The 12307-nt window shown below is 42.1% G+C and overlaps 1 protein-coding gene across 2 annotated transcripts in view; it reads left to right on the forward strand.

Moving 5' to 3' along the window:
• Positions 1-2695: 2695 nt before the first annotated feature.
• The window catches only part of SOD2 (superoxide dismutase 2), a 204740-nt gene continuing 195128 nt past the window's right edge, over positions 2696-12307 (forward strand). The window contains exon 1 of one of the 2 annotated variants that reach the window (XM_044069704.1): positions 2696-2824. Coding sequence is in view for 1 of the 2 variants with exons in the window: in XM_044069700.1 (XP_043925635.1) it covers positions 2877-2905 (29 nt within the window). In the remaining variant the exon portion in view is untranslated. Of the gene's footprint in view, positions 2906-12307 lie in introns of both variants that reach the window. The other variant, XM_044069700.1, reaches the window with a different exon arrangement.

The raw sequence follows: 12307 nt of genomic DNA on the forward strand, positions 1-12307 counted from the left end.
AAAACACACTATCCAAAGCCAAGAACACAGCATCCATGGGGACCTGACAACATCCCAGGCTGTGTTCTACATGAACTACAGAATAAACTGGCTCCCCACCCAAGTACCATGTTCAATCATAGCCTCACTTCAGGCTATGTGCCTGCTGAATGGCGCACAGCAACAGTTATCCCACTCCACAAAGGGGGAGCCACCACAGACCCCGGAAACTACCGCCCCATTAGCCTAACGAACCTGGTCTGCAAGGCTATGGAGCGTATCAACATGGAACTTATAAACAATGACATTGGTAATCTCCAAACTCAGGACCCCACCCAGTTCGGGTTTGTAAAAGGCAGATCATGTCTCCTAAACCTGACAGACTTCTTTGAAGCAGTCACCAAAGCCGTAGATGAGGGTAAGAAGGTTCACACAGCCTATCTAGATCTCGCCAAGGCTTTCGACACCATCCCCCACTCTGGAATTTAGATAACTAGGTATAAATCCCTATGTCACAAGATGGGTTGCCAACTGGCTCACTGACAGAACCCATACTGTGAAAGTAGCAGACTCCAAATCCAACTTCAGACCAGTGACAAGTGGAGTACCACAGGGTTCTGTCCTGGGTCCTCTCCTGTTTGGTATCTACTTCTCTGAAGTACAGGCCAACACAGAAGGTCTTTGGCTAACGAAGTCTGCAGATGACTGCAAACTAGGAGCCATAATCAAAACTCCAAAAGATGTGGACATCCTACAAAAGGGCCTCGCTGAGAAAGATGCCTGGTGTCAAAGCTCAATGCCAAAAAGTGCATAGTCATCCCTTTTGGTAAAAACTCAGTACCCATGAACTACCACATAGGTGGTAGTCTACTTAGCACCGAAAGTGTGATGAGACCTTGGGACACAGGTGGACAGTAGTCTCTCCTTTGATAATCACATCGCCACAGTAGTATTATCCAGGAAAAAAGAGGTCATTGTTCCCCTCTACTGTCACTCATTAGACCCATTATAGAGTACAATGCCCCTTTTGGTATATACCTCACAAGACATCTACAACAACTGGAAAGGCCACAGAAATACCTCACAAAGAGGATTACCGGCCTCAAAGTGATGCCATATGCAGACAGTCTCAAAAAACTGCAGCTTTACTCCATTGCATATTGCCTACTCAGAGGTGATCTCTGCCTAACACACAAAGCTACGTCAAACCCAGAGCTTTTAGACATGCTCCACTTAAAGAAATCCCAATCCCTACGAGCTACACGCTCTAGGGGCCTAAACCTCATCACCACAATAAACAAAACATGCTGGAGGGATAGATTCCTGTCCCAGAGACTTCCCATACTCTGGAACAAACTACCTATCTATATCAAAGCAAGCTCCTCATTAGCACTCTTGCAAGAAAAATCTTGATGATTGGATGGGAGATAGGAAATTCACCCCGGGTTAACTTCTGTGGCTCTGCTCGACAGTGGCACAGGAAAATAATTTCCTTGGTGGGGAAAGCCAGGGTACCTTTGGCTAGGCTTATATTGGCCCTAGGGCCAATAGCCTAGTACCTACCTATGAACCTATAATCACTTAAGACATAGACACACATTATTAGCAGACAAGACGACAAAACATAGTACGTTTTCGTTTCCATTAATTATAGGTTGCATATATGTTTTCTTTCTTAGATCGCATAGTTCCGTTTCCGTCCACCCTCAAGTCCTTATTAGGGTTGCCACTTTTTCAAATGGCCAAAGTGGGACATTTTTGGTACAAACATCAGATTTTACAGGCCGACACATACCCACGGTCAGTACAAAGGTTAGAACTTCACTTTTTTGCCTAAATAAAAGCTTATTCTAGAAGCATTTTAGTTGCTTATTCTGTTTCTTATAACATTTAGGTATTTTAGATACAGAATAACTGTTTTATGCAACTATTACATAAAATATAGGAAATTATTTTGTCCTAAAATCTCAGGACATTTGCCATTTTTACAATTTTTTGTCACGACACAACTGCCCAAAGAGGGACTGTCCCTCGTAAAGTGGGACAGGTGGTAATCCTAGTCCTTATCCCATTTTGCACATGGGGTCGGGGTGTCACTTCAACAGTGACAATCATCTCGAGCCAAAGTTTACACCGCCGGTTGGCTAGCCCTACACTGTTAGTTTATCCATACCACTCACTCGCACCTACCTACGGCCAGTTTAGAGTGTGCATTCCACCTACTGCATGTGTTTGGAATGTGGGCAGTAAACCGGAGTATCCAGAGGAAACCCACGGGACCGCAGGTAAGATGTGCAAACTCAACACAGAAGGCACCCCAGCAGAGAATCGAACCGGAGAACCTCTTGCTGTGAGGCAACAAGGTTCACCCCATTGTTACAGAAATGACTCAATTCCTGCCACCGTTAAACATCACGCCTCCTTCTCGTAAACGTTACTGTACGTGTATTGCTCCCATAGATTCGATGTATTTTTGCATACAATTTGCTCCTTTCGTATTCGAGTGGGAAAATAACAACAGCACTGAATACGGTTTCCAAATTGTTACTGTAGAAACTTCTACCACCAAAGCGGGGGGCGGGGCGGGGCGGGGCGGGGGGACGGGTAGAAACCATTACTCGTGGAAGGGGTGCTACACATCAGACAAGTTTGCTTAAAGCAAGCTTCGAGTTTGATGTTTATTGTTTTAATAGCAATTTATGTATAGCTACTAAGCGACACTTTAATATTCCTGTTTTATTTTTGAAGTATGTCTCCTGTCATTACTGAATGGTTCTTCCTGTTAAAGTTGAAAGTTGAAGGGCAAGTGGAATAGTAGACTCGCACGCTTTAAATAAGGTGACAGGTTAGTGCTTTGTACGACCTAAAATCACAAAAAGCTGTTCTTGCTGTTGAGAATGCTTGTCGCATTGGGAGTTTTGCGTAGGTGAGTTTAGTATAGTTACATTTAAACGGCCCAAGTAATTTGTTTGCTTTGTAGTTTAAAGTAACCCAGTATCACCTAATATATCAAAATAGTAAATTTGACTCTGGCTTATCTTTGGTAGTAAACATTATTGAATGACAGTGGGTAAAACAAATATAGCGGGTAAATACGGCAATAAAGCGTCAGCAGCGCTAAGTATTCCATACGCCGTAGGTGTATATTTAGGCATAGCTAAAAAATTATGTCGTTTACGGTTGGGTGTAGTTTAGTCAAGGGGAGACGAGAGCAACGTGCTTGGTTTCGAAATGATTGTAATTGGGCTGTTCAGATAGTCCTATTCGCTTGTAGGAAGATCAGGAGATTTGTCTTGCCTTTGCTAACTTTTGGATAACATTTTGCGTCTGAACTGTTCTAAGATTTCAAAAGTTATAGCTCCATAACCTTTGGTGTTGAGCGACGTAAGAGTAGACTATTTTTTTTTTTTAATTTTTGTGAGAAGTAATTTAGAAAGTGCGCTTGTGCTGGGGGTTATTTTTGCCTTTATTGCAGTTGTTGTTTATTATGGATTTTCCCCCTTGGTCTGGGGAGCTGTATAGCTTTCACCTTCTCGCTTTTAAATTAGAACGGAGGACAAAGTCAAAATAGTTAGGCTATCATCTGATCAGTGGTCTTTTTTTAAACACTGGTATTGAGTAAGGACTTGAATTTAGGGCTGTAGTCTGGATTTTCAAATTTATACTTAAAGCTTCCATGTTGCTATGTTTCCCCCTCCCGCACTCCTGTCATAGCCAAAGCAAGATGTTGCAGTCCACCCACTCCGTTACAAAATGCTGCTCTCTGAGCCAATCACTTGCGATCAGATTCCAGGAATCTGATGATACTCACTTTATAATGAAAACGGTATGGGTATTTCATTCTGAGGCGCATCTTCTTCTTTGCGTGAAAAAAATGCATATAAAATACTTTGTTTACTTTCAGACAAACTGCATTCTGGTGTAGCTAAATCATTCTGCCCAGTCACGATTCCATTTTAATACAGTATCTCAGCTCACACCTCTAATAAACAAGTGCTCACGTGACTGACAATAGCAGCGCTATCAGGTTTTGCATTATATGGATCCCCTTAATTTCTTCGATTGGTCTGTTCATTTCTGCCTTTGGAGACGAGAGCTAGGAATTCTGCAATCGGGGCAAAAGTATGCTGTTAACCATTACTGAGCCTCTGGCTGACATATTGGATACATTTTATATATATATATATATATATATATATATATATATATATATATATATATATATATATATATATATGCAATGCGTGGTCTGCGAATGAATGAGTTAATAATCTGTATTAACACCATCATCTGTAGTACCGAAATAACCGCTACTGACAGTGGTCTAGTAATTGGATTAAATGTTTGTGTCTTTCGGTTTTTCCCGGTTAGGGGTCGCCACAGCGGAACTCCGGTCCGCTAATGAAGTGGCTAAATAGTTGAAATTCTAGGGGGGGGGGTCTCTGGAACAAGATGATTGAGACTCCTACATACTTTGCAGACTGCAATCTGCATATCTCATTCAAAGGTTTTGTATAGTGGCTAAAGCTTTTACTGCCCCTGCCTGCTTTTTTTTTCTTTTAGGCAAAGTTCACTATGAATATCCCATCTTAACAGATGTAGGTAAACCCAATTGGACAACATCAAGGTGGCTCTTCTCTCTTCCTGGAGTTGACAATAAACTGTCTGAATTGGAACTTTTATGTATGTGTAGATGATGAGCAATGGTGCAAGTGCTAGTAAAGCAGTCTCTTATTGCTGTTTTTTATGTCTACCATGCATTTACACCCATCAATTTTTGGCTGGAGTGCCTTCTGTGTGGAGTCTGCATGTCCTCCCCGTGGTAGAGTGGTGTTCGAAAGACCTGTGCGAATGGGTGTGCCTTCGTTGAAGGTTGGGTGTTGGGCTGGCACCTCCGCACTGTAAAAAATCTGTTGCCAATCATTAGCGGACCGGAGTTCCGTTGTGGTGACCCCTAACTGTGAAAAGCCGAAAGAAGAAGAAACTGTGGTTAGGGTCTGAGTGTTTGTTACTGATCGCATTCTCCTCAAACGTCATACCTTGAGACTTCCCCAGTGAGCTTGTTCAGTTTACCTTGGGAATATCAAACTTCCAGTAACCAACACCACCCTCTGTAAATACTTTAAGACAGCAAACCCCAAGGAATTGTACAACTGGTGCCAGAGCCATGGCCTCAAGCTAAATGCCAAAAAGTGTATAGTCATCCTCTTTGGCAAAAACAAAGTGCCCACAAATTACCACATAGGTGGTAATCCCATTAAGTACAGAAGAAGTAATTGGGGACCTGGGGACCCAAGTTGATAGCAATCTCTCATTTGACAACCACGTGGCCAAAGTGGTTAGAAAAGCATTTTATATAGCCCACCTAATCATGAAGGGATTCACATCTAGATCAGGGGAGGTCATCATGCCTCTTCACTCATCCCTCATCAGGCCCATAATTGAGTACAATGCCCCTTTTGGGATGTACCTTACCAGACACCTGCAGCAACTGGAAAGACCCCAAAAGTACCTCACCAAGAGGATCAAAGGGCTCAAACAGATGCCATATGCTGCTCTGTTAAAGAAACTCCAGCTCTACTCAGTGGCATACCGCCTGTTCAGAGGTGATCTGTGCCTGACGTATAAAGCCATGTCCAACCCGGAATTAATGGGCATGCTGCACCTCAGAAAATCCAAATCCCATCGAGCTACGTGCTCGAGAGACTTCAGAGGCTCCCTTCACTCTGGAATAAAATCCCAGTCCAGGTTAGAGTCCCTTATTGACTCTCTTCAAGAGGAATCTTGATGAGTGGATGGGAGATCATAGGTTTACCCCGGGTATCACTTCTGTGTCACTGTTAGACAGAGGCACAGTATACTAACCTCGAAAAAGGGCATAGCAAAATAAATTTAAAATGGGTGGCGAAAGCCAAACACATTCTGGCTAGGCTTATAAATGCCCTAGGGCAGATAGCCTAGTATGAACCTATAAGAGTTCTAAATTTACTCCCTCAACTTGCACAGTTGGCCCTGGTTATGCTTCCAGTTGCACAAAAGATCTGTATGGCCCTCTGGGCAAATGCAGTGAATGACTTGGTAGTTCCTCCCAGGAATAAATATGGTGGGAGATTCAAGAATAAACCACCATGGCAGTCTGTCAATATAGTAAAATTTACAACAGAAGTAAGAAACTGTGTAAATTACCAAGAGGGGTCAGAACTTATCCAGCATGAAATTAGTATAAAAGAACCTGAAAGCTAGTATAAAGACCAGCAAAGCCTCCTGTGAACTGAGGCTAGCAACTGTGGTAAATGCAAGTCCTTCAGCTATGTGCAACAACTAAGACGTAATTGACAACACTGCTCAAAACTTTGCCTTGTCTTTTGGGTTGGAGTGGGAGGCACCATTGTGGAAAACATTTACCCTGAAGCTTCCATCCCAAATTCAGTCATCCTTGAGTTATTCTCCCACTAAAAATCACAAAGGATTATGTTCTGAAGATACTGTTAAACAACAAAAACCTATCTTGTATAGGTCTGGATAATGTGCTGGACTGGCGAATCAACAGTGTCAAAAATGCGCATGCTAATCCCCTCCTTGATTTGTGCACCAAAAGGCTAGATATAGGCCTTGTCCTTAAATCCTGGTGTACTGCTGTCGCTCATGGCTCCTTGAAATTGCAGACCCGTCAGCCTCATAAGACCATATGCATTACAAGGCGACTGAGCACTGAGGTCATTTCAGCTTGCAAATGCCCACCCTTGGGCCTTGCCTCTTTTCAAGGAGGGCCAGGCCAGTAATACCAAGGGTGAATTTGCCATTACTTAGCCAGTTGTCTATTTTTTTTTTTTTAAACAGACAGTGCGACACACTGCGTAATTTGGAGGGAGAATCTATTGTACAGCTGGTGTAGACAGTGTATGACCATTCTGTGCCTCTTCCTAGTCTTTATTTGTTGGAGAGTATTTACATCTCTGGATCTAGTGTTAGTTGGACTGTGATTTATTGAGGTATGAGTTCTTGGATTACTGGATCCTGTATAGCCCTATAGGCAAGGCACAAAGTCACCAGTCAGTAGTCTATACGAAATTAAGTGGACCTCCCCAGCCAAGGAAACCACTGAAAATTTTCTCAAAAGCAAACTTCACACTTCTCAAGACAGAGGTGGAATGTTTCAAAGCCCCCCGGCAAATGGAACATGCAGAATCCTTAATAAATGCACTGTATGAGCACCTACAGGAATGCATGGATCATGCCATCCCAAGTAAAACTAAAACTCGCTCCTACAAAAATAGGAGACCAGTCTGGTGGACCCCGGCCATAAATAAGATATACAACAGAAGGAGGAGACTATTACATAAGGCAAAATCCCAAAAAGGGAAGGCATCCCTGATCAATACTAGCAAGAAACTTCGATCCCTCATAAAATCAAAGGCTAGCTGAAAGAAAAATTGCTAAAGACTCTAAAGATAATCACAAGGCGTTCTTTAGTTATGTCAGGAATCTGGGTGGCAACTCTCAGATCTGCTCTGAGCTGGTGCAGAATGGCACAAAATGCACTGAACCCACTGACATTGCCAACATCCTGGCGGACAGGTTCAGTGCAAACTTTACCCCCCCCCCCAAAAGAGCCTGTGTCTATCCCAGAAGAGTGCAGTCCCCCAGACCTTGGACACAGGTGAAAGGAGCCCCCTCCAAGGCAAAAAAACACAGCATCAATGGGACCGGATGGTATCCCAGGCTGCATCTTACACGAGCTCCAAAATGAACTAAACCCTCACATAAATTCACTGTTCCAACTCAGCCTTACCACAGGTTATGTACCCAAAGAATGGTGTACAGCAACAGTGATCCCACTCCACAAAGGTGGCGCCACAACGGATCCTGGGAACTATCTCCCTATAAGCCTGACTATCCTGGTCTGCAAGGCTATGGAGCGCATCATCATGGATCTCATAAACAAAGACATTGGGAACCTTCAAACGCTGGACCCTACCCAATTCGACTTTGTTAAAGGCAGATCTTTCCTCTTGAACCTAGTTGACTTCTTCGAAATAGTGACTAATAGCCATAGATGAGGGAAAGGTAGTCCACACAGCCTACCTCTATTTGCAATGGCCTTTGACACAGTACCCCACTCTGGCATCATAAATAAGCTTACCAGCTTAAATATTAACCCATGTCACAAGATGGGTTGCAAACTGGCCCAGGGATAGAACTCACATGGTCAGAGTTGTGGGTGCCATGTCTGGCTCTAAACTGGTTACAAGTGGCATCCCACAGGGCTCAGTCCTAGGACCCCTCTTGTTCGGTATGTACTTCTGAGGTACAGGCAAACATGGGAGGACTATGGCTTACCAAGTTTGCAGATTGCAAACTGGGAGCCATAATCGACTCACCAGCTGATACAAGTATCCTCCAGAAGGGCCTTATGGAAACTGATACCTGGTGTCAGAACATGGCCTCAAGCTAAATGCCGAAAAGTACATGGTCATCCCCTTTGGGAAAAGTGCCTACAAACTACCACATAGGAGATAATCCACTAAGTACAGAAGAAGTAATTAGGGATCTGGGGACCCAAGTAGATAGTAACCTCTCCTTTGACAATCACATTGCCAAAGTGGTTAGAAAAACCTTCTATATAGCTCACCTAATCACAAAAGGGTTCACATCTAGATCAAGAGAGGTCATTGTGCCCCTCTACTCATCAGGCCCATAGTTGAGTACAATGCCCCACTTGGGATGTACCTTACCAGACACCTGCAACAGCTGGAGAGACCTCAAAAATTACCTCACCAAGAGGATCATGGGCCTCAAACAGATTCCCTGTGCAGCTCGACTAAAACTCCAGCTCTATTCAGTTGCTTACTGCCTACTTGGAGGCGATCTCTGCCTGACGTACAAGGCCATATCTAACCCAGAATTGTTGGGCATGCTCCACCTCAAGAAAACCAAATCCATTAGAGCTACATGCTGTAGGGATTTAAACCTTAACACAATAAATAGGACATGCTGGAGGGATAGATTCATATCCCAAAGGCTTCCCTCACTCTGGAATAGAATCCCAGTCCATGTTAGGCAGATCCCATTGCTGACCCTCTTCAAGAGAAATCTTGAGTGGATGGGAAATCGTAGATTTACTCCCGGGATCACTTCTATGGCCCTGCTGGACAGAGGCTCAGGAATCTAGTATAAAAGGGAGGCGAAAGCCAACACATTCTGGCTAGGCTTATAAATGCCCTAGGGCAAATAGCCTAGTACCTACCTATGAACCTATAAGTACAGGGAAAAAGCCTCCAGTCTTTATTTTTATTTTAATCGGGCTATTCTAACTGGATATATATCCATTTTCAGCAGAGGTCCAGGGAGAAAAGCTCCAGCAGTAGACTTAGAATATATATTACATTTATACATGAAAAGATACAAATTAGAGAATTCATTTGAATGTAGCGATGGGCTAAACATATACACTGTAAAAGGTCTGACATGTTAAGTCATCAGTCTTAGTGCAACAAAGTATCCTTGAACAACATGATAGGAGAGAGTTAGTCAGGGTAAGTACAGGGACATAGCCAACATGTTTTGAAGTACTGTTTAAGGTTAGTTTTAAATAGGGTTATTGAGGAAACCAAGGTAAGATAAGTAGGCAGTGAGTTCCAGGTTTTGCCAGTGGTGTTGGAGAAGGAGACATCAGCTGTGTTGGTTTTAACTATATGTGCTTTGTAGCCTGTTGGATGAGTGTACAGTCTTAAGGTTGTTGTATGTGGTGATAAGGTTATTAAGTATGGGAGTGTTAGGTTGGTAAAGAATTTTATGTGCAATTAAAATTTGATTGTAGTTGGTTAGGCAATTCTAACCATCCTAATTTACTCAAGTTATGACAGTGGTGGGTTCTGTATGCAGTTCAGTGGCAAACCTAGCAATGTTTATTATAGGAGCTTGCCAGTTTAAGGTAATTTTTACTCAAGTTTGTAAATATGGGGGAGGTGTAAAGGAGGGTAGACAGTAAATGGGGGTGTACAATAACAGTCCTAGTTAGTGGGGTAAAGAAGGTCTTAATTCTGTATAGAGCCAGTTTTTTTTGTTTGGTGGAGGGATCTGGAGATACAATGGTGCCATTGTTTGACTTAACCATAAAGGTAAGTGAGGAGGACTTGCGGGTTGGCAAGAATAGTAGTAATTTTGTTTTCTTAGGCTTCAATATGACTATGATTAAGGAGTCAGTTTTCAACTATGTTAAACACATTTTGGGTTAGGGTTTGTAAATCAGAGGAAGTAGCAGAGCATATTAATGTGACATTGTCTGCATATTGAATACATATAGCACGTGGAATGAGTGCAGGTCATTAATAAAGACTGAAAATAGGAGAGGTCCTAATATAGAACCTTGTGGAACACAAAGGGTAATGGGAAGATGGGTTGAGATCTTGTTTTGCCATAGGACAGTCTGTTGTCCATTTAGGTAATATTGGAACCATTGTATAGCCAGATTATCCAGAGAAAAGGATCCAAGTATGCTTATTCTTTCCTGGTAGTTAGCCTTTTAAGGCCCTGATCCTATTAGTTACAAATTCAGGCAACCAGGTTGAATTTGGAGAATTTTTTTGTGCCCCTTTTTAGCCTCTTATCTAGCTGTCTGAAGTTCTCCTTAGCCTTATGTGTCTAATCTGTAAAGTTTAGTTGCACGTCATCCCTGACCCCACCAATTATGACATTAAAAACCTCATTAGGCTTGAACCACAAAAGTGCACATTTTGTCAGCTTCTTTGATAAGATCATTGAAGTGGTGGACAGTGGTCATATTGCTCATGCTGCCAATCTTGATCTTGCCAAGGCATTTGACACCACACTAAATTCTGGAATTGTTCATAATGTTATGCAAGATGGAAAGCTGTCTGGCTTTTAGACAGAATGCATGTCATTGGAATCTGGTATCTGGGTTGATGGCTCCCAACTAATTCAAGAACATCATCTTTCACTTTTACTTCAACCTAGTCGGATCCAAAAGAGACCTGTAACTGTCTTCCCACTATATATAGTTTGGGTGTTGTCGCAATGGTCAAGGTGTTTACCTCACAGACACAAGGTACAGGGGTAGATTCTTACCTTTGAGGGAGATTAGCTAGGAGTCAGATGGCCCCAAGGGCAGCTGGCCTAGTACTTAATTATTTTTTCTATAGATTCTTAGTTATTTAAGACCTCTCCCTCTCCAAAAAAGAGAATGAATATATTCCTTTTATGGCCTCTCTGGAAAGAGGACTGTTTCATTTGCCATCGGTTTTGACATCCGACTTCAAAGCTGGAAAGTTTTGAGTGGAGAATTTAACAAATTCAAATGTTGAACTTAATGGAAAACTTGTTAAATACAGTTGGCCAGTGCTTTTGTGCTGGTACTGTTGCATAGTGAATAAAATGCAGGCAGTTCTTCATAAACATAGTTATAAAGACTTGAACTAACTTTGACATGCAGAAGATCCACTGAATTTGTAAAATGCGCAGTCTGGAGGAAATTACTACAGTTTAGCCATATGAAACATAAATTGGCATACATTCAAAGTGGTACTCCAGCATTCCCATGTATAGTAATACTATGATGCATGGATATCTTAAGACTCCTTTCTACATGGCTCATCTGCAAACGTTTAGAAATTTCCTCCTGTTTATTTGCATCTTTTAAGTATTAAAGCCTTAATAGCTTGCTTTTGTTTGCTTTGAGTACATGGGAAAGCTTTGAGTACATGGGAATAAATAGATTGTAATTAAGCATTCTTGATAGGGTGCCAGTTTAGCTGAAAGGTCCATGTTCTGTCTCCCACAGTATCCATCCACTTATTTCACACCCTTTTTATTTAAAAAGGCTTTCATTGTATTGCATATCAGCCAGCTATGTCTGTGTACTAAAATAAATGTCATTTCAAGTCCTGAACTAGCAACCCAAATATTAAGTAGCAATTGTGATAATTTTACTGAGGTTTTTTTTTTTCATATGCCAGATTATATCTATATTCTCACCTTTGTTCTTTAGAGTCAAGCAACTTGTTTGAAGTGACACTTTTTGGATTTACATCTAATTTGTTATAGCTTTTACTGTGCGCGTATGTCCCTGACGACTGGGCAGTTGGAGTTGGCGTCTCTTTGGTTTCACGGGTCTGTATATTTAGTGCCATTGTGCTGTAACTTAGAGCAGATCTGAGTGTTGCCATTGAGATTCTTGATATAGCTATAGAATGCTTTGTGGTTGTCTTTAGAATCAGTGGCAATTTTGTTTTCGTAACTAGCTTTGGAGGATTTTGTCAGGGATCGCAGCTTCTTACTGAGGCTGACCAGGGAGCTCCTCCACTCGTGG

Source organism: Protopterus annectens, chromosome 1.part0, assembly GCF_019279795.1.
Source record: "Protopterus annectens isolate FY-2018-M chromosome 1.part0, PAN1.0, whole genome shotgun sequence".
In the NCBI taxonomy this organism is placed as follows: Eukaryota; Metazoa; Chordata; order Ceratodontiformes; family Protopteridae; genus Protopterus; species Protopterus annectens.